Consider the following 22929-nt stretch of genomic DNA (forward strand, 5'->3'; position numbering starts at 1 on the left):
CCTATTATCCCACTGATGAATGCTAATGGGCCTTCCCGCTCAGCATCACACACACGCACGCTTACGAATGCGCACACACATTTGGATCTGGCTGAGTGCCTCTCCACTGTATTATTTTGCAGCCTTGATGAGGGACCGGAGGCCATTATCATGAGCTGTACCAGAGGCGGGAATGACACCAGCTGTCAATCATGGAGGGATTTAACCCAATCAAAATGGCTCACATGGAGGGAGACATAGGTGTTTGAAGCGTATCTAAAAAAGTTCAAAGTTTAAGGGTTTCAGACGCAGTGATAGGCAGACATATTTTATTATGTGCACTGACTATCGTTTGTTATTTATAGACCATTTTCAAAAATATATAAAAATATATGGTCTGAATTCATTTATTGATTTGTTATTTGTCGGCTTATAGTACACTGCTCTGGAATTCTCTTTCAAGCAGCCCTGCTCAAAACAAATTGAAAAAAAGAGAGATTTAAAAAGACAGAAAAAACAACATAAGTGTTACATAACGGAGTCAAAGACAAGTCTGAGTGGAACCAGCTCTGATCAGCCATCTTTGATCAAGCCTCCAACTGACGCAGAGCCTCCCTCTCTTTGTTGTCTAAATGAGACACCTTGTCTGGCGAGTTTTAAAGGAAAGCAAAGTGGCGAGGTGCCCGGCTAAATCATCGAGCCAACACGTTGAAAGGAGATGAGTTCGTTCAACTTCAAGCCGGAAGAAGAGAGCCAGGAGCGGTGTGAACACACTCCCGTCCTTTTTATATTCTCACGTCAAATATTTCTCACCAAACAAACACAGACTGGCATTTGTGAACTGATTTGTCTCCAAAGTGTTATTTTATCACCCTCTCTCTCTTCAGCTAGAAGTCAACAGTTGTTTTACTGGTGTTCACACAATGCTGCTTCACTTTTGTACAATTAGTGGCTGGAAAAATAAAGCCTAGTGAATAAATTTATGAACTGGTTCATGAATTGTTTTGTTTTTTTCTCCGAGTGAAATGTGACTTTCTTAAAACCTTTAGAAATGGTGTTTAAAGACATTTAAAATAAGAACCGTAATATCTAGAGCATTCATTCTTTCTGCAGCAGCAAGCTAAAGCCTTTGTCTCCCTCGTCATTACATCATGACCTTGCATTATCTTACCTTACGTGCTATGCAAACATAGTATTTTGCCATAATTATGCTGGTATTTCCCCCTAATGGCTGCTGTAGATTGTTATTTGCATGATCCCTTATATATATTAAATCTACACTAAGAACCATAATAGCTAGAGTGTTCATTCTTTTTGTAGCAGAAAGCTACGCCTTCTGTTTTCCCTGTCATTATGCCATTACCTTATCTTACCTTACCTTGTGTGGTGCAAACGTAGTATTTCCCCATAATTATGCTGGAATTTCTCCAGGAATTTCTCCTTAATTGCCGTGGGAGATCGTTGTTTGCATAATCCTGTATATATTGATCTAAAATGAAAACCATAATATGCAGTATATTGGCAGTTCAATCCCCGGCTCCTCCAGTCTGCCGTGTGGAAGTATCCTTGAGCAAGATACTGAACTCCAAATTGCTCCTGGTGGCTGTTCCATCTTGTGACTCGTAGTTCAAAAAACGCTTTGAGTGGTCAGATGATTAGAAAGGCGCTATACAAGTGCAAGTCCATTTACCCTTCCTTTTGCTGTCTTCCGTGTTGTCACATTGTACGCTCATAATGACGTCATTGCGTTATGTTACGTCTGGTGCCAAACTATGCAAAAATGTGCGGTGGCGTCAGAAAAATGAGTGTCATAGAATGTCATAGAAATAAGTATATCTCAAAAACTAAATAATGCACATAGTTCAACTAACATATGGAGTGTTAAGAAATACTGTGTTTCTACATTTAAATGTCTTTTGGATCAGTATGTTTTTTCGTTTTTATTTAAAAAAGAAATGATGACACAGAAGACACAATTTCAATACTTTTATCACTCATTATGGTATATTGACTCGCATAACCTTTTAGCTGAGGTTGTACAGATTTTAGGGATATGAAGCATTTAACGATACTCCAAGAAATGACACTACAATGAGCACAAATACCAATGTGGCGGACGATAAACTTGCCAGTTTGATTTGAGCTGATTTCTGTTAAATTCAAGTGTTTTGTAAAGCTGTTAGCTTTTATTCTCTGCCCCAATCAACATCATTATCATAAATCTCTTCAGCCGCAGTGGTGAGTAAAATGCTGCCATGATCAGTGGTCATAATGGACAGACATATTATGACACCCAGGTTGAGAAAACAAATACCTTGTTAATGCAAATCAGTTTGTTTTATTGTGATGACACAAATCGTTGCTTAAATTTAACATGTTTTATTGGAAATACAATGAATACAGATGCAAACACGTCAGAGTCAGAGTGAGTTATGAGGTTGAGGATCTGAAAAAACGAAAGAAGAAACAGATGACAACTGAAAAACCCTTGGATGGGTCAATTCTGCACAAAAGTTGGCATTTAATTCTCTGCGCTGTTGTTGGTGAGTGAACTTAGTCTACTCTCCTGACTAGCTTGTTGGTAAAGCCCACACAGTCTGCAGACCCTGAGGCGAGCTGCGGGCAATGTTAGAGCAGTTGAGCATGGAGAGAAAACAGAACAATAACCCCCCAAACCTGCCTGCCTGACACAGTCTCTCTGTCTCTCTGTGTCTCTCCTTCTGTTTGCACCTGTCTCTCTGAATGACTTGGAGACAAATACTGCACATGTGAATAGGTGGGGTTAGAGAGGAGAGCGCACCTGTTTCTCTTCTCTCCAGGGCTACCTGCTGGATGCAGCGTTTGCAGTGCGCGTGCATCAGGTTCAGATAATCTGGGCTGATGTTTGATACAGAGCAGGTCGGGGTTTGGTTGTGTGCTCAAGAGTGCACAGAAAACAGCAAGCCACATTCCTGAGCAGTGCGGTCAGTCCTGCTGTGATGTCCCTTGTCTGCAGAGAGGACCTTGCACTTATCCAGGACTCACCTCTTAATTCTCCCTGGATCACGCACAGGAAGGTTCGCTGGCTCCAAAAAGGCTGCAGGACTATATGAGAGCGGTTATTCTTCAGAAGGAAACTTCAGTGTATGCTCACATGCAAGATGTCTTTTCTAATTGCTGTGGGGCTGACCAGTAGGTGCTGCTGTGTATTTAACATTAACTCCAGACACACAGCAGCACACGCACAAAAACCCCCCACAGCATATCCTCTGTTTTTAGCTCTCTTCCCATTTTCTCTGTATCTCTTCCCTGCTCAGTCTTTCTCCACTGCAAAAAGTGACACATTTGAAATTCTAGCCAACACTTAAAAACCCACCAATCTGATTTATTGTGATTTTTTTTCCATCTCTATTAACAAATTCTCCTCTTTAAGTGCTCTTTAAGTGCTGTGTAAATGGCATCTCACCAGAGACGCTCCGGTCCAGCACAGGACCTGAGTGAGAACAATGTAGCCCTGAGCGTCACACAATGGCCGCTCCTCTCTTAATTAGCCATCGCCGCTGAACCCCTACTGGAACGTCATGACCCCTGACAGACCAGAGCAGGTTTTCTTTCTAACATTTCTCCCAAAGCTTGCACTGCTTTTCAAGCCTCATTTAGTAGCGGTCTCCTCCTCTCTTCACCTCTAAGTGGGCTCGGGCAGTGGCATTGTATTAACTTGTGGTGCTTGTTGTTTCGCCCAGTCTGTTGTTGGTGAGTGAGCTGAGAGTGAAGGCCCAAGCTTTGTTATTTTTCTTAGTTTTAAAACAGGACAGAGGAGAAACCTGTTGAATTGTCATTGATCATCCCTTTATCACTCGTCTATGGAGGACTTTGACAACTAACCTTTCTGTACAGGAAGCAGACTGGGAATTTTCCTACTAGAGATGTCAGTTTTGGTTAATTTTGCTTTCCAATTTAAAGAAAAAAGACGTGAAATACAAGGGGCCTTTCCTTTTTGTCCAGCACTCCAGTGACTCAGTGAGCTTTAGCACTATATTTCAAAGCGCTATCCATTTAGAGGTGGTGAAGTTAAAAGTTTTGCGATGTAAATGTCTTTCCTTTTATTGCATTTTCTGTTAGCTTTGCTGACATCCGCTGGTCAGCTGTGTAAATATGCGGAAACATGCCCACTGCCCAACCTCTGGTCTCCATCTGGTTTCTTGGCCTCTTTGCTCTGCACACCACCTGGAGAAAGCTAACATTAGCTAGCTAGCAGTGTCGCTCATCCCGCGATTACAGCTTGCAACATCGTCCCAGTGGCAGAACACGTTGTTGTGGAAACACTGTTCCCACTCTCATCTTGCCCCAGGTTGCCCCGTGAGTAAGCAGCTTCATTCTGAATCACAACACCCTTTTTGCATTGTTTACTATGTTAGCACCACTTGCCGTGCTGACACTGCGACTGGTGGTAACATGGTCAAGAATGCGAAAATGAAGCTGCTTAGGGTGGGCACAATGTTTCTACAGCAACGCTGTTAGTTCAAGATGGCGCTACTAGCAGTAATGGTGAATAAGTGGTGTTGCTAATGCTAGCTCGCTCCCACCAGACTTGGGTGGTGTGCAGTGCAGTGAACTGAAGAGTAGCAAAATTGACCTACAGACCAACGTGTAACCAGTCAAAAATATTCTTTGTTAACCATTTACATCCATATTTCCTACAATAATATATCAAAATATCAATGTTCTCACTGTTACCAATATTTTGGGGATGTAAAACACGCAAAAATGTGCCCAAAGTTTTGGGACTGAGCACATTTTTGGAGCAAAATCTGATTTACAGCTGTTTCTAAATCAGATAAGTTTGCTTATAAAGTTTCACCTCAATATGTTTCAGCCACCACCTGTGTGTTGAATCATGTACACAGCCTGTTAAGTGTGTGTTCAGTGTGTGTGTGTGTGTGTGTGTGTGTGTTAAGCGGAGTAGAGCAGGTATCATACACACACATGCACACACAGTTGGTAGTGTCATTTACTTGATTTATTCCACAGCAGGAAAAGTAGATTGTAGATGAGCAATTATAAAAAGTGATGCTATTTACCATCTCATTATTAACTTAACATCTTTGTTAGAATCAAACGGTCTTGATAATCACCATGAACCTTAACATTTTCATGTGTGTGTACACGGCAGTTAATCATCCAGCAGCTCTTCTACCCAGAAGCTTTTCTCACTCGGCTCTCTGCGTCTATTAACATTCAGGAAGGCTCCCCTCTCACCTTCACACACAATAACACACACACACACACAACATAGACACACCAGGACAGACAGAGAATGAGAATGATAGAAATAAATGCTTAACAATTCAGAACAACTTTCACAACTTAATCCCCAGCACATAACACAGCAGACAAATGTAGTTCCCAAGGACAGCATGTGAAAGGGCCGCCAGCAGGGGACTGGAAGAGAGACAAAGCCCAAAATGTTGCTCTACTCAGAATTGGGAATCAGCCTCTTTGGAAAGACGAAGAACAAAAAGAGCTGTCGTTCTCTGTTGTTCCACGACAAAGTTTCATGCCACGTCGGCCTTTTCTCTCCCCTCTAAGCAAGATATCTCTTATTTGTTCTAGCTCCTCTTCGTTTTCTTGCCTTTCTTACTGCGTTGAGAATTGTGCAAATCGTGTCTTCTTCTCTTATCTCGTCTGAACAGGAGAGGAGGCGGCAGACTTTTTTTTTTTGGAAGTTGCCAACATACTTCTCTATCAGTTGTACTGTAGCCTTAAAATGTTTAACCTGTCGTCTGCAGGCTGTGTGCGGATGTGTGCGCGACTAGACAGTTCAGATTAGAGTTTGACTGATTCGGGCATCAGTGGGTTGATAGCGGTGTTTTTTTTATGCTCCCCAAGAGCTTTTTGTGCCATCTTTCAAATCTGACTATTTATATGCAAAAACTTCCTCCTGAGAATTAGAAATTGTTACTTTTTCCTTCAGAAATTTTTGTTTTGTCAGAGTGGAAATGTCTCTGAAGAGTGCGTGGGAAATTCAAGCACACAACAAAAACACTTGAAGTGGGGAATGTGATCAAGATGTTGGATTGGAAGTAATAAAGTCTACAGCTAATACTTAGTCATGATATTCAGCGGTTAATAAAACACAAGTATCGTGTCTAGTTTCAAACAAAAAGGCTGTCTGTGTCCTTCCTCTTCGCTCTGAAGCTGTCTGTCTCTCTCCCGCTGTGTTCCCCCTGTCAGGTCATTAGTAGTCACCGAGCTATGGATGCTCTTCATCTCTCCTCGCCTCTCTTTTTCTCTCCAAAGTTTGCACTCGTCTTCCTGCTTCCTCCTCTCTCGGCGGTTAATTACTGCTCAGATGTCGCTCTCTCTTGCACGTTCACCTCATCACCGCAAACAGCCCTTCAGCAAGGCTGTCTGTGCTCGGCTTGTAAACACATCACCTTTTTTTGACAAGTTTTGTTCAATTCCTTTTCCCCCCTCACTTCAAAAAAAAACAAAGACGAGTGGATGTACTAAAACAATGTTTTCCAGGGACAGGGGGAGAAATTTGTTTACCTCGTCCGTCCCCGTACCCTTCAACATCCTCTCTTTCCTGTCCGCATCTCTGCCACCTCTGCAGTATCAGGGCGGCTATCCCTCTCCGCGCGGCTGGTTGCGAACGTGTTAATTCTTGATTAGAGTTCACGCTTTCGCCTTCTCCGATTTGCTCCGTGGAGTGAGAAATCACTTTCTCAATGAGAATAATTGAACACGGGCAGGGGGGTGCCAGCTCATTACCCACAAATCACAGGGAGCAGGGGCACCTTAGCTGAAGACAATAATGACTTCAGGGAATAAAACGGGGCCGCCAGCGTGGAGCCCGGCCAGTGTGGGCAGCAGGGAACAAAGCTAGGAGAGGAAGATACACACTCTTAACACTGTTTCTTAAGGTGAAGTCATTTTGTGCTTATCTTCTTACATTTTCAGTTGAATCCAATTATTTTTTTCAGAGGGGGCAGTGTCTTGGCTTTGGAGGGGAGTGTTGAATCTTTTGTAGGAGGAGCCAGGCAAGGTGTTGCTGTTGTGAAGTTAATTACCCTGGTTGGCAGCCAGGGCAGAAAGATGTCTTTCTGAAATTATCTTTCAAAACACCAAAATATGACTCCAATTTAAGGAGAGAAAGGAAGACATAGAGGCTGATGAAAGTATTCTACGCAACAGCTACAGCTAAAAAGCTCTTTTTATGTCCGACACTGAGGCTGTAGATGGACTTTGGTGATTGACAGTGCCAGATTTCCCACAGTGCGAAGTCATTCACTCCTATTTATTTGATTTCTTTCTACTTTCTCACCCTCTCTTTCTCTCACTGCTTTTTTTTAATATGCCACACATTTCCACTCTCCGCAGAGTGCCAAATGAGTCCACTCTGACACAATGAGGTCCATTGTCACAATAGGCTTTTCTCACTGTTTTATAGGTCCCATTAGGGGGCCAATGCTTTTAAGTTGCTGAAGGAATGTAATAAGGCCCCGGCCGACAGTAAACATCCACATCTCGGGGCCACAGAGAAACACGAGACGGGACCGCTTCGCCATCTCTTCTGAGGAGACCCGTTTCATTTGCATCGGCCGGAGAACAAAAGCGGTCACAGTTGGATGCGAACAGAGAGGAATGAGGTGGTTTCATTTCAGAGCCAAGGAGATGGAGGAATAGAAAGCCTCTAAAGAGAGAGGGCGAGGAGGAGAGACATGGTAGTGGGCCAATCAGTCCATTTCTGTTCCTCCCATACACATGTAGCCATGGTAGCCAACCACTTTGTGCTGCACCACTAAGAGGTATTATTTGGATTCATTCAGATATTGCTCTGTTCTTGACTGTGCACCATTTCTATGTAGTTAACATCAACATTTGATAGAGGAAAGTCTGCAGCGACTTACAAAGGATAGATACAGCGCTATATGTAGCAACACAATGGCAAAGGTCATGCTGCCACATCATGATAAAGAAGTCACCTCTTAAAACTGTGAAATGTTCTGTGATATTGTCCTTGAACATTATCTACCTTGTCATTCATTGTATGTCACATCCTGTGGGTAAAAGTGAGTATAACGTAGCCAGATAAAGCACAGACGCATGCTCAAGCAGCCATTGGTGTTCATTCACCGCAGTACAGTGTGAAGATGAACTTACTAAGGGTTTAAATTAGCTTTCGACATCGCAGGCAATAAATCACAGCAAACATACTGTAGTGTCCCGAAAGCTTATGCTTTTATCATCTTGCAAGTCGCCTGGAAGTTGAAGAAAGTAGTTTGACAGTCTCCTGACAGGAAGCTATGACATCCCTGAAGACAAAGATGAGGACAGTATGAACTTTGTGTCTTCTTTTATTTTGCGGAGGCTGATGTTTGTCAGGTACATATAAAATCTTGGATGTTGGGGCATCGAACTAACACATTAATTCACCACCCAGAAGACAAATGATATCACGCTTGACTGCAGTAACCCGCCATGAATATGTACTGTAAGGTTCATCAAGGTAGCACTATGTTCCCAGTGATGGATCGCCTATCTCACGCTAGTTTTAATCCTCATATTTCAGTGAAATGAATCGACATCATCTGTTGCCTGAAAACGCTGAAATATCTGAAAAACTCTGGCACAGTTTTGAAAATCTTATGCTGTGAAATATGCAAAATTGCTGGCATAATCCTCTGAGCGTCTCAAGGTTGGATGCCCACATTGAATTTGGAATAGCCCAGATAGCATTAATGGTGTCATTCTGGCGAGGAGCTCTCTGTAATGGCCCACGCTTCACCCCACAGAGCAGTTTTCCATTGGAATTCTCCTCTCTTTATGGTCTAGGTATACAGGCTGTGGAAGCTGTTGTGTAGAATAGCACCCCCGCTGAGCTCCATCACGACATACTCTGATATTCCCACATGTAATCATAATTTCAGCCAGAACCACACTGACAGCCTTTTCCATTTAGAAAACAGTGGAGCAGAGAAATACAAGTTGGTTTGCTTGTTGGGGTTTATGTGTGTGTGTCGGGTTGGACGGTAAGGCTCATGCTGATGTTATGTGATTGGCTGAAGCATGAATAGATGCCTTGATATGTAAGTGTGCCTATGGGTAACCCTGTGTGTGCTCGGCTTGTGAGCGTGTCCTCACATGCACAATGTTTACATGCTGCAAATTGACTATCCATGCTCCGATCTGTCTTGTTTGTTGTGACACTGATGATTTCCCCATGCTCTTATTTCATCAGTGATTGCAATCACTTGTTGTATTTATCGAATAAATTATCCCCGACTCTAACTAGCGCACTCCTTCGATCAATCAATATCTTGTTTGACTGCACTCAGAGCCATGACGTATGCAAAACAAAAGATTACTTTTTTATATTAAAACATTTACAAGACTGTTCAGGTTTAGCTCAGACAGACCCCCATACGTGCTTCCTTACCCCCCTTTCTTTCACTAAAGCATGCACCCTCGCCACCCACCCACAACCCCCCTTCGGCTCCTTTTTGGGCCTGTTAGATTACCGTGGTTGTGTCGGGGTCTTCTGGGACCTGTCTTCATTACCGGCCCTCCACAGGCCCCTCATCTCCACACGGCCCTCTTCATTTAGCCCTGGCTGAGAGCAAGGACTCGGCCAAATGGCTTTCTGTCTTCCCTCTTATCCAAGAATTTCAGCTTCCAATTAAAATGAAATGGAAAGTGCCCCCCCTCCCTCCCACCTCACCCCACACTGCTCCCATGATGCTTCAGATGAGCCCCCCCACCCCACCTGCTCAAACAAGGCAGCAAACAATGGCTGATCTGTGGAAAAGACCGTTCACCCCCTGTAATAACTCGCTGCAGTGTGTACCAAAGCTTTCCTTTCCACTTAATTATTCATAGTTCAACATCATTCACCCTCATTCCCTCTTCTTCATTTCCTCCTTCTCCGTGTTCAGTGTGTTTAGAGTTTAAGGTCACAGTGTGTTAAAACATCCTATAGAAGATGGATTCTCGTGTGAGTAGCTGCTCTCCACGTTCCCTTTCCCATTGCTGCCATTATTACTCGCCGATACAACATTTGCATCTCAGTAACTGTTGTATTAGATAGTTTAGGTGACAATTTGGCCGTGCAGGGAGTGTAGTTTATTGGCAGCCACCGTGCTACTCAATAAGTCAGTGTGATTCTGACTCACGTAATTGCAGGAGCGGCGACTGAAAATAATAATAAAAAGAAAATGCATTTAATTACAATACAGATTCGAACCACGGGTGCTCTCATTGAAATTCAAACACCCGCTATTATTTCAACGGGGGTAACATTCGCTCACTGACCTTCACAGTTTGAAAGATGGATTAAACGTTCTGAGCAGTGGAAAGCAGACTGTCCTCCCACTTAATAAGCTCAAAATGATGATTAATCTGTGAAAAGCACCACAGAGCTCTTTTTAATGCATGGATAAAGACCTGGGATTCAGCTGGGACCGTCCGCTCAGCTGGGCTGCGCACTCAACCCCCAGGATTATCTGTTCAGAATCACCTCCCTTCACCTAAGCCAGGTGTCTGGAAAGTCATAATATCCCTTTTGAACTATTTTTTTATGCAGTCAAAACTCTAAATCTGCTTTAAACACCCCTTTGAAGTTCCATTGTCATGCAAAATACCATGCGCATTCAAACTCTTTGAAACACGTCTGCTGTATTCAAACAACATTATTCACAGAGCTTGTAAGAGGAAGAAGTGCTCTGGACAAAAGCCGGTGACGATAACTCAATTCGCAGTAATTCCTACCCGTTTGAACCTCCGGCTCTCTGGTACGGGAGCAGTCTGCTCTAGTTGCGGCTGTTATTGATGAGGTTTGGAAAAAGTCTCGGGCCTCTCCGTCCGCTTTGGGCCTTTGTTATTGACCTGGTGATTGATTTAAGCCCTCATAATTAGCAGGCCTAATTTAATTAAAGTGCAATTTAACGATACAGTGGGCAAAGGCAAAGGCAGCCGTGTCATTGATAGATCAGTGCAGGCCTGATATGAAACAGGCGCTGGCAGATGATGTATTCCGCACAAAGCAGGTCTCTGACTGTCGGGCGCACAGACAAAAGAAGAGACAAAGATTGCAGTTGAGAGACAAATAGGGAGAATGAGTGCAGTAAAAGAGAGACGGGCCTTTTGTTTTTCTAAATATCAGCCCACAAAACAGCACTGTCCATCTCTCACCCCCACCCTCCCACATCTCGCCGCTCTCCGTCCTGATGTGGACAAATGCAGCCTCACATTTCTGATCTAATTTGCTTAACAGCATTAGGAACCTGTCTGTCCCTGTAATTTGCTTCAAGTAAATCCGCGTCAGAGCCTGAACTTTTATGAGCCAGAAGCCATGTCTTTCCAAGACAAAAGAAAGAGAAGCTGATTTAAAGGCTGGACATGTTTGTTGATTAAAAAAGGGCTGTTTGGATGGGGGCGTTAAATTGAACTTGGCCAACTGGAAATATAACATACCATGCATATCATAGGCAGGGCAATATGTAATCAAGATTAGAGATATGTTAATATGTAGAAACACAAAGCCTTTTTTTTGTCATTTAACACGGATCTCCTCAACTTAAAGAAGTTATTTTCCCACTGATTAAAATGGAAACGGACGGCTTTTCAACTTAACGCCCTCAGCATTGTCAAGTGGTGTTATTGTTGGCGCTGCTGTAGCAAAGACAATCGGATCCCATTCTATTTTTCTCAGAGGCGACCAACAACACAGAACACACTGCATTTTGTTTTCCACAGTAGCTTTGGTTGTTCCACCATCCGTCATTTCCTCCACTGGGGACAGTAACTCCAAAGAACAATAATTACAATAGCGCTATTTATACATTGATCGTGCTGTAGGACTGCTACAAAGTCCCTTCTGTTAGCCGCCTTTGCATTTTGACACATAACCAAACAATGGCAGCATCATGACACTCCAGTGGGTGATTTTAGACAACATGCCAGCATCAACGAAGCAAAGGAGGCGTGATGAGCGTGACATGTAACACAACAGCGTCAGCCTCTAGTGTGACATATAACACGTGGTTTACAAATAGTAACAATGGCATAACATGGCAATGACAATCATTTACTGTCCCTGTTATACGGCAGCTGATCTTGTCCTGAGGAGCTCCCGAACCTCAGTGTTTTCCCAATTTTTGGACATTCATGGCTGCTGTTCTTCTTCTTCTAATGTGCTAACTGCGTTCAGCTACTTCTTAAATCTCCAGCAGTGGGTTGCACGCATAACACATCATCAAAACATCATACCTGTGCCACTCATGACCCGTCCTGTCAGATGTCCAGTTTATACAGACGTCACACCCTGATGAAGACTCTAGTTGAAACGCATTGGTTATCCATGTATGCATTTTTGGACTTCCCGCTTGTACGCTGAACTTTTACACTGACTGAGCTGGCCAGTCGCTGGTTTTTATCTTTATACAGACATCATTGCAGCTCTGTTACTACCTTCGATTGCGGCTTAAAGGCGAGACAACTCTGTTCCTACATTTCAGGATTGTACCTTTTATACAGAGCGAGTGAAATTCCTGCCTTGGAGAGGCAGTGTAAAAGGGGCTACAGATACTCTTTGGTAACTGGAAAACAAAAATGAATGCTGACGTACGTCCTTTCTGCTGTAAATCAAGCCTTTAATTTCCTGGGAGATTGCACCTGGTGGCAGATAGAATAGCACAGTGAAAGCGAGGCCTATAGGGAACCATTCTCAACACGGATGGGGTCATTACTCTATAGCCATTACATTATGCAATCTACATTTACCTTATAATGATAAGTTAAAGCAACACAAACTGAAATACTGGACTGTAGAGTGACTCCAAACTTTGCAGTCACGATGAATATTTGTAATGAAAAACCTTGTTTCTTAAAAATGTGGCTCCCATTCAGAACAGGTTCTTGATACCCAACCTCGCTCCCCACTGTCCTAACCTAGCACAACAACACATATTTGACTCCCTCTCGTCATTATCAAAAGGAATACTATATCTAATCTGGAATGCGAGTGCTCTCCTTTGAACAAGGCTGGGGCCCATGGGTGCGGGGTGTGAAATATGAAAGACAACACATGTCCTCATCAGAGGACAGCCGCCGCCATGGCTTCTCCCCTTGGCACACCAACATAGGACTGCAGAATCGTAACCCCGCTCTCTCTGTGTCTCTCCCCTCGCACACATACAAAGCAGGAGGTAGCAGGCACCAGGGTCACACCGCTTTGATTTTCTTCCAGACCTGCAGTTTCCAGTCCAACAGGGAGCTAATAGTTTGCCAAACAAATGAAACATTCACTGAGTGAGTGCCTGATACAGTAGGTGCTACACTGTATATTCTGTGTACAACTCACAATAAATCTCCATCGCTGCGTATTGAAATCAGCATCAGCTTACATCATAATGATCCTTAAGACCATAATGATATGAAGACGATAAGAATGTATGCTTCAACTGGTTTTTGCCTCTCTGCTGACAACCATTAAGTGCCAGTTAGGGAATCTGTGGGTAGGATGAAGGGGGTCATTATAACCCTTCATCATCCACTAACCAGTTTAACTCTTCGCTCAGGCTTTTATAATGTTCCCCGAACCCCTACATAAATATAAATAAGTGTCTCATAGTCTTAGTCATTGTGACATATTGGTTGTTTTAATAGCATTGGAGTTTAACGGGCTGGTGGAGAGTGAAGGGTTAAGAGGGGTGGCAAGGGTGGGGCTGGGTCATTGGGTGCAACAGTCATGTCCAATCTATTCACATAGTCCATTTTGGTGCGCAGTTTGGAGCCGCTGGCAGTTTCCTTTGAGGGGATGGATACGAGGGATAAAAAGACCTTCTGTAACATGCAGAATAATCCATGTATGGTCAGTTCTGTCACAGCTTTGACCAGGTCACCCGACACACTGCATACGCCATCCATCAGCAGCTGGCAGAGGCAGCTGCTCTACTCTGATCATCTGGGGTTTAGATTTAGGTGAAAAATCTTTGCGTCCAGCGCCATAAAGCTTCTTTAACTGCTGATTGAAAACAGCAAGATCCTGGCTCGGGATAAGATGGAAAAGTAGAGTATTGGTAATTGCATTGTGAGGTCAAAGGAACTTTAATAGGACAATTAGGAGTTATTACAGGCAGCTTGTCTTTGTATGTCACTGCCATTGTGCAATGCAGAGGTACTGCAAAGTCGTTCTTGGTCTTGTCTGTTGTGTGTTTAGTCGAACTGCATTAACTGGAGGTAATGAGGGTACAATTATGGCTCCTTAACCTTTCGTGTGGGAGAGGAAAAGCCTCCGCCTCTGCTGCCTTTTTTTCCTTCTTCCTTACACCTCTGCTCACTGAAAACAGATTCTTTTCACATGTTGCCATCGTTTGTTACCTTTGGCTGGTTTAATGTTTCCACAAGGGGCGTATGTCACCTCGCACAATTAATGTTTCATATTTTTAGCCAGCTACATCAGGAGGAAGGGCAGTCCTCGTAAATATTTCAACAGCCATTTTGCTAAACGCTCTGGTCGAATTGCTTGTTTCCTCCATTTTTTCATACACGATTGCACCACATTGTTCATTCTGAGATAATTCTATATCCTGTTTTTTGGCCTCCATTGTTCGGCCGGGCACAGACGGCTCATTGTAGGGGAACTTGTGCCTGCTCCGCACATGAAGCTGTCACACACACACATGTGAACCTCAGCCTTTAAGGAGGGGTGGTGGCCAGGAACACACCATTCGCTGCAACCTTTGAACCTGTCCTTGTTAAGCCCTTGACGCCAAAGATGGGCTCAGGAGGGAGTCCTCACCCTTCCCCCCCATTTCCCCTCACAGCTAGCTACATGTTGTACTCGCCCATGGCTAATGGCATGACATGACACACACACACATGCTTACAGTAGGTGTCCTTTAGGACAGTGGTTGATGGAGGATGACAGCTCCTCAACACACACCCTTTGCCCCAACCCTCTAGCAGTGGGCTCCAATATGTGTGTGTGTAAAGTGTTTTCCTTAGTGAGCGGACAGCTGCTACCTCCCTCCCTCCCTCCTGCTCTTCGCCTCTCTCCTTGGTCCTCTCACCGCTCCAACCTGTCTGTCCATTTGAAGGTAACAAGACTCTGCACTTTGCAGCTCTCCCTCTCTTTCTTATATGAGCCTCAATAATCTAATGCTGCAGCTGTCCGATGGCCAAGCCTGTAACCCTTGCTTTTTGCTTTCCTCCATTGTTAAAAGAGGCTGGCGCAGTTTTGGCCCTCCCTACTGCATGGGAGGAAGGGGGAGGGATGGGGGTGAGATGGAGAGGGGAGCAGAGAGAGAGCCAGGAACGAGTGCCATGGAGAGTTGAAAAGCCTTGTTGCTTCCCCACTCCACTGGTTACCAAGGGATCAACAGGGTGCTAAAAGCACTCAGGGGAGGAAGAAATTGAGGGTTTTTAGAGAGAGGGAAGGGAGAGATCCAGAATGATGGAGAGATAAAGAAACAGAAAAAAGAGGGAGAGTGAAGGGGCAGAGAGAGATGGATGTATATTTAGCCTGTGTCTCTCCTCTGCTGTCACTCAGTGCATGGCTTCACCACTGACACGAGGACAGACAATAAGTGGGCTGGCAGTGAATTTAAAAGGAGATGGCTTCTTCTTCTGCCCCCAGTCACAAGGAGACACTGACCCCTACAACACTGACTCAACTCAGCCACTACAGAAAGACAGTCAGCAGCTATCCTTTAGGATTTTACTGCCTGAAACGTCAATCTTAACACGTAATTATTTATCATATTCAGTGTTAGACGTGCTGTGTGTTTGTCTGGTTAGAGCTCAGTCTTGGTCCAGACTCTCTAATGAAGAGGCTTTGCCCTTGCTGCTTGGATGGCTCCGTTTTGACTCTAATGAACCACAGTGGCCACTTAAGCACTGCCTTTTGAATCCAGCGTCAAGTGTCAGTCATGTGTTTCTGTTGTATGGTGGAAATTTACTGCCCATTGAAGCGTGTTGTGCATTCAAATATGAGAACGGAAACACTCACAATGGCTCGGAAAAATGCGCTCCTACATCAAAACACCAGCACTTACAACAGCAGCAGCGTAAGATGGGTGCGTTATTTGTTTCAGCTGGATATCATGACGCCATGTTTCACTTTTAAGGTGCTAAACATTAGTACATTTTTCACAAAGACATTACAAATCCTGCCAAAGCAGTGAAATGATTCCACTTTAATATGTGTAGTTCAACTGTTCCACAGATGTCCTTGGAAAGAAAGTCGATATCCGACTCAGGAGCGTGTAAGGCCGGGCGCTGCACTTGAATCAAGGAGAAAACTGTGAGGAAAGTTCTTGAAACAAGTGAAGATCTCATCCTGTTTGCAGATTTTTCCACTTTTAGCAAAGCGAGATTTAAATGAGGCTGATTTTACATGATCTTTTCTGCCCCATTACTTCAATTCAAAACTCCTTTCCTCTCATCTCGTTTCCGTTTGCAGCTCACTTTAGTTTGCTCACTCATGGAATTTCTTTCTCTTTTTATCACCTCTTTCCTTTTGTGTCATTGTCGCACTTCCTTTTGGTTTTTCACACCGGTTGTCTAGAATATACCTGAATAGAGATATCACCTTGCTCTGGTGCTGCTCTCATATCTACCTGTGCCATTTTTTTGTAATTTTACCTGTCACATTCACACACAAACTGCTTGCACTGTGCTTTTTGTCTCGTGGAGGTGAAGAATCCCTTCACCTTGGTGCTGCGATGATAACACTCTTATATACAGTGTCTTTCCTGTTCTGTACTTGTTCTCTACTCTATTCAATTTCACCATAAAGATGAGGGAACCCACAACCGATTGCCAACTACAGGGGCAAACTAACAGACAGGAGATTGTTGCTCAGAGCTCCTGTTACTGAAGCTAATTGCATGTCACGTTCTGCGATGATACACTGTGAATCAGCTGACCTCTCATATCACTCTGTCATCTAATGAGACAAAGACATCGAGCATTTCCGCCGTCAGAATATTCCTTCAGCGTTCATACCTCAGTTTTTGTGAATTACATCATGTAGCGTACTTACTGTACGTTCAAACCAGAAGCTTCCAAAGAGGCAAAGTATGTCGCGGACGCTCAAGAAGCATGACTGTCAAAAATATTTGTGGCAGCTTTGGTCGCTCTAGTCGCTCATCACGTGAATCATTGAACATTCGATCGTGCTTGTCAATTTAAAGAAGCCGCAAAGCGGACTGTTGGCTTGAAAGCAGCGTAGTTGCTGCTTGCTGTTGTCCAAAAAGCTCATAGTTGGCCTACAGAACCAAGCAAGGAAGACTTGCATGCTACGTCGCAACATTAGCCGGCAATTCTCTCCTCTATTACTAACATTACACACTTTAAAACTCACCAGACCAACCAACTACCTCCACAACACGGTCCCAAGCCTCAATCTTTTTATTTTGGTCTCTTTAACCGAACAGCGACACATTATAAAGGACTGAGTGGGCGCGAACGCCAGTAATAAACTTCTTGATATCCGTTGTTGGAACAAGTGTGCTGTAGGAACCAAAGTTACATGGCTTGTTGGGACCCGCTTCATCGAAGCACATCAACATTCCGATTGGTTGTCGCCGAACTGCGTAAGAGCTCATTACCATAAAGTTAAACGAGTTTTAACTCCCCTCCGGACCGCTCCGGGCACTTTGGTCGCCCAAGACGCGCGGCTAACGATCAGGTCGCTCAAGTCGCCCAAGTTGCCGGGCTCTCATTGAAAATGAATGACTTACGCCGTTTTGGAAGCTCTGGTCACTCTTGGTTTGAATGTACACCTACAGATGCAGCCACCTTGAATTCTCTGGTCCCCCCAGGTAGATCCATGGCGGATCCCGACTGGGACCTTGCACAGTTGTTGGCTGGCCCCAAGCTAGAATGGTATCGGCTGTGTTTACAGTGGAATCTGTCAGGAAACAGTAGGAGGAGGGGAGATTGACTTCCAGTGGCTGGGAGGTGACTGGTAACTGTCTGGGAATTGACTTGCAGCCGGCTGTCAGCTGAAAGGCCTTCCTGTTGGGAGGGAAAATTTGGTGACTGCATCTGTACAGTATATGGTGTTATATTTATACTTCTTGTCCCATTTCAGCTGCATTTTCACAACACAAGTGGGCAGATCCTTTGTAGACACCATATATATGTACCCACATGGGGGGTTTTCAAGAAATGCTTTGTGAATAATGACCCCCCCCTGGAGCACCTGGGACCTCAGCTGACATGTAATTAAAGGCCAAGCTGACTGATTGACTGACTCATTTTCATACTGCAGAGTTAGAGACGGGAAACAGACAGGTACGGTGAGTTGAGGACTCTTAAGGTGAACTGCTGATGAAAATTTCATGCCCCCATTCCAATAAATAAAAAGAGGAGGGAGTCCCTCTGTGCCACGCCTGTGTGTCACCAAAGATATCCCGGGCTCTGAAAGGGGCTGAATGTATTTCCATAAAGAAAGCAGAATGGCACAAGACCTATTTGGATGTGCTTGACATTTTAGTCAAAGAGAGGAAGAGAAAGGTGAGGGGTGATGGCGGGGGGGATGGCAGTGACTAACAAAGCGTTTCAGCAGACCCTCCCAAGGAGACGATGCGCTGTCTGGGGGCTGACAAGCTCACGTATACACACAGAAAAACACACACACAAGGAAAAACAAAGCAAAAACTGAAATTACCCTGTCCTTTTAAATTTGAATTTTTGATGTTCAGTGTGCTTGTCACTTGTTCGTGACCCCCCCCCCCAGCTCCTCCTGCGACTAACCTTCAACAGATGATTAGTTGAAATTGAACCCTGTGTTATTAAACATGTCTCCCTCCTATTCTACATGCGGCATGTCAGCAGCGTTGCATGTAAGTGCCCTGCTCAATCTGTACCATCCCCATAAAGAGAGCTCAGATAAAGATTTTATCCCCCATTAAAGAGAGCATGAAGCTGCTCTCGTCCCAGAGCCTAGTTAAGTCCTCAGACGTCTGGCTGGCCTGTAAAAGCCACCGCCTCCCAACCCCGCTGCCTAATGGCCCTGAAGGAAGATGAGTAAATGAAATGAAGAAAGTGAGAGAAACAAATGACAGCGGCCGCGACCACTTTCCTTCACTCCGGACCTGATCGCATCACCACAGAAACCCAGTGGTGGTGCCACGCCCCAGGCCAGACCTGATTGATTGAGCAGGAGCAATCGATCAGGGCCACTTTGTCACTACAGTCACTGAAGTTTTTGGCCGGGGAGGGATGTTTCTGCAGCAGCATCACTGCTCCCGTCTATACTCCACTGAAAGTCTCTTTTGATTTAGAACTGAGGCCGTTACTTGTTCTTGCAGGTAATTGGATTAAAAGCCAGAGGAGAGATATAGGCGAGATAGGAGGAGATGCAAACACAGCCAAATAGAAATAATGACATTGAGAGTGTGAGTCTTTTACTTTGCTGGAACAGTCTTTTAATGATTTATTCTGTCTCTTTTTTTTCTTTTTCTTTCTTTGCTTTTAGGAAGAGGAGGAAGAGGAGCGAAGGAGACAAGAGAGGAGGATTGAGCGGATAGAGCCAGTAGGGAGGGCAGATTCCTCGTTGGAGCATTCACCTGTGTTGAGTCTAGAGTGAGTGATTCCCAACAACCGCCCTACCTCACCTTTATGCCATACAGCAGTAGTTCCCTATCTTTTCTTTAAGACGTACCCCTGCACCCCTATCAGATGAACTCAAGTGCCCTTCATCGTCACCACCTGTCAGGTTCAAAATGTGTTCATTTGAATTTATCATTGAAGGTAAACTATGTAGGATTATAGATTTCTGTTTGTAATCATGCTCGCCAGTGAAAGTAAAAGTTAAGCCAACCCCAGATTCACCCTCATTTCACCCTCTGTGTCTCTTGGATGCCTGCTGCTAATGATCTGGCACCTGGTTGCAACCTTTTTATAAAGCCCCATCCTCATCTGAGTGTTGTGGGGGTTCACGCCCTTAAATGTCCTGAACACAGAAAATAAAAATAAAATAAGATAATACAGGCAGAGGGCAGAGTCTCTGCAGATAAATACACTGCCACATACTTCTAGTAGGTCATAAGTGATGATTAAGAAGATTGAGTCTATGTATTTTTTGGGGGGGAAATCCTACATAGCATACCTTTAACTGGATAACACTATTCAAAAATATTTTTTACACCTTTTTACAGTATTGTTACAGTATTTTTCCTGCAATTAAACTGCCAGTGTTTAGGTTAGTTTGGTCAAGTTTGCAGCAGAAGCTAGATATTTAGCTATTTCAACCATTTAGCTGTGAGCTAACCATTACAACTGCACATTTATAACATTTAAGTAACCCTTTCTGTGGTTTGTCTATTACTTTTAGTTATCTAAATGTATGAATTGTATTTTCACTATTATTTTAAGCTACTTTTTAAGCATTCATACAAAACCCCTAAACCCCAAAAACCCTAAACCCAAGTGAGTTAGTCATTTTGTGCGCACAAGATCTTGTGCAAAGTGAGAAGAGAAGTCAAAACAGTTAGCTAAAAGTCCTGAAAGAAGATATTTTTATCTTGTGCACACAAGATAGTAACTTGTTCCCAAAAGATAATTGTCTTGTGCGCACAGAATAAGGAATATCACCTTTCGGGACTTAAAGGGCTCCGTACATTTACACATTACTTTAGCTAACTGTGTAGACTGCTCACTTGCTAACTACTTTAAACAAGTAACAGCTGACTCAATATAAGGACATGTTTATTTTCTACTAAAATTTTAATTTTATTTTTTTCAAATGAGTTGAGCTGCATCATAATATTTCCATGTATCCCCTGGTAACTGCAGAGGTTCCTCCAACCAAGGGTACAAGTACCTGTGGTTAGGGATGACAGCCATACAGCCTCATCTTTAGGTTGGTTCACCCAAATTACAGTAAAATAAAATTTTTCACCCCTTTTGGTATCTACCCATCTTAATAGTTTGTCATTTATTTGTCTGGGTAAGAGATATTCTTATCTGATATTTGTGCCACCACAATAGAATTTGGTTTGCGGTGCTCACAGTATTGAACTGTTACATTTAGATATATACCATTGCCAAGTGTTAATGTTTTCATGGGAACTATTTTCTACATTAGTTCCCATGAAAACTCGTTATGTGAGGTTTTAGCTATGCTAGCGGTGTGGCTTTAGGGATGGCATTGTCAGGCTATTGGTCAGTCCACCACAAATCTAATTCCATATTATGTAGTGTGGCTGCATGGCTGGATAACACCAGAGGTAAGATAGAAAATATGTTTTTTGTAATATGGGTGATCTGACCTTTTATTTTTTCTAGTGATACCAGAAAGGTTAAAACTTGCCAAAACAACATCATTAAACAGGACCACATCACTACATGACAATAAGAACACAAAGCGTATGTGAGGACCATGCCTTCCTCCATCAACATCATCACACACATCTGCATCATTTGTCTTCACGTCTTTATCTATACAAATTAACCTTCTCCTCCCACCCCCTTCCCCACACGTTTTTCAATTAATCTGTTCTCTTTTAGCATGACAATCTGATCTTAATCACTTAATTGGAGTCTCCATTTGGGTCCCTAATCGACCCCGAGGTCCACCAGCCTGACTTTGTAATGGATGACTTTGTATACACAATGCAGCCTCTCCCAACAAGGCCGCACCAGCCCCCATCCCATACATCCCATCAATGGCTTGTCATGTTCGACTGTGTCGTCTTTTATATCCGGCTTTTCTACATTTCCTTGTCATTCCTGTTGCTTTTTATTCATGCGTGTCTCCCCCCCTGCCTCCCCCCTTCTTCTCGTCCCCTCGGCCTCATCCATCATCGTCCTGCAGAGGCCTGCTCAAGCCAGTTGAGGTGTCCAATGGAGGAGGGCCCCTGGGGATCCACGTAGTGCCTCTCAGTTCGCAGGATGTCAGGTAAGAGAAAGGAAAAACCTGAGAATCAATGCAGCTTAGTGCACAACAATAGCCAGTAAGTTTCACAATCCTATATGTCTGCTGCATCCTTTGGGTCGAAGCCCCGTGGATGTTGCTTTCTTTTTACTTTAACTCATCATTTCCCTCTGCTCTCTGTTCTTTCTTATTCACCTCTCTTTACATGCTGCTCCAGGCTTTCTATTTCACTGACTCTGACTCTTAGGGCCATCTTTTTTATTTTTGTGAGTCTCACTGCTGAAACACCACACTCACACCCAGCAACGCTCGTATCCGAAAGCTCTGAAGCCCCCAGTGGGAAGGAGAGCAGATGAAAGCAGCTTTGCTCTTGGCTGCACTTTTTTTCCCGTGTTGTGTTATGCTTTTCTTTCATCCTAACCTTTGTCCTCAGTCACAATGCTTTCTTTTGCCTGTTTTTAACCAATGATGAGTGACGCTGACAGGGTGCAAGAGGAGGAATCCATCCCGGTTTACAGTTATTCCAGAAAAAATAAAGGACACAGGAAGTAGCCAGATGTAATCAAACTAAAAGCTTGTGTATAACACAGATCCCCGCTGCACGCCAAGGGACTGGCACACCACCAAGGTGAATGTGACTACTCAGCGCTGGGAGAGGGGAGGCAGGGGAGTGAGGTGAAAAGACAAAGTGAAGAGATGGAATGGGATGACATTTGAGGGAGAGAGGATGGCTGTCATTGAAGATTGCTGCGTGTCATTTCTTTGGGACACTAATCCCATTGCTGTTTATAAGCAAGTGTCAGGAAACTATATTTAGCTTTGACCTCGTGCCATCGACACCCTCAGAAGCTGTGACGCTTTGAGTTATCCTGAGTCACAAGAGGAAAGTAATGAATTACGATGAGTCGCACTAAGCTATACTGCTTAAATAAAGTTGAAATCCAGTCTGTCATCCTTAAGCTCCTCTGTGTTGCCACAAAATCAAACAGCATCTTCAAAGATATAGCAGTGATGCTGCACGACCAGTACTTCTCTTCTCCATCAGCTAAGGTCGGCACTAATAGCTATCAGAGCCTTCAATT

At 43.8% G+C, this 22929-nt stretch overlaps 1 protein-coding gene across 4 annotated transcripts in view; it reads left to right on the plus strand.

The window, feature by feature from the left end:
• The window catches only part of pard3aa (par-3 family cell polarity regulator alpha, a), a 415766-nt gene that overhangs the window by 171548 nt on the left and 221289 nt on the right, over positions 1-22929 (plus strand). For all 4 annotated transcript variants that reach the window (XM_050056584.1, XM_050056585.1, XM_050056586.1 and 1 more), the window contains 2 exons: positions 19448-19554; positions 21788-21871. In XM_050056584.1, the coding sequence (XP_049912541.1) occupies positions 19448-19554; positions 21788-21871 (191 nt within the window). The remainder of the gene's footprint in view (positions 1-19447; positions 19555-21787; positions 21872-22929) is intronic.

This window comes from Epinephelus moara, chromosome 11 (genome assembly GCF_006386435.1).
Source record: "Epinephelus moara isolate mb chromosome 11, YSFRI_EMoa_1.0, whole genome shotgun sequence".
Lineage (NCBI taxonomy): Eukaryota > Metazoa > Chordata > Actinopteri > Perciformes > Serranidae > Epinephelus > Epinephelus moara.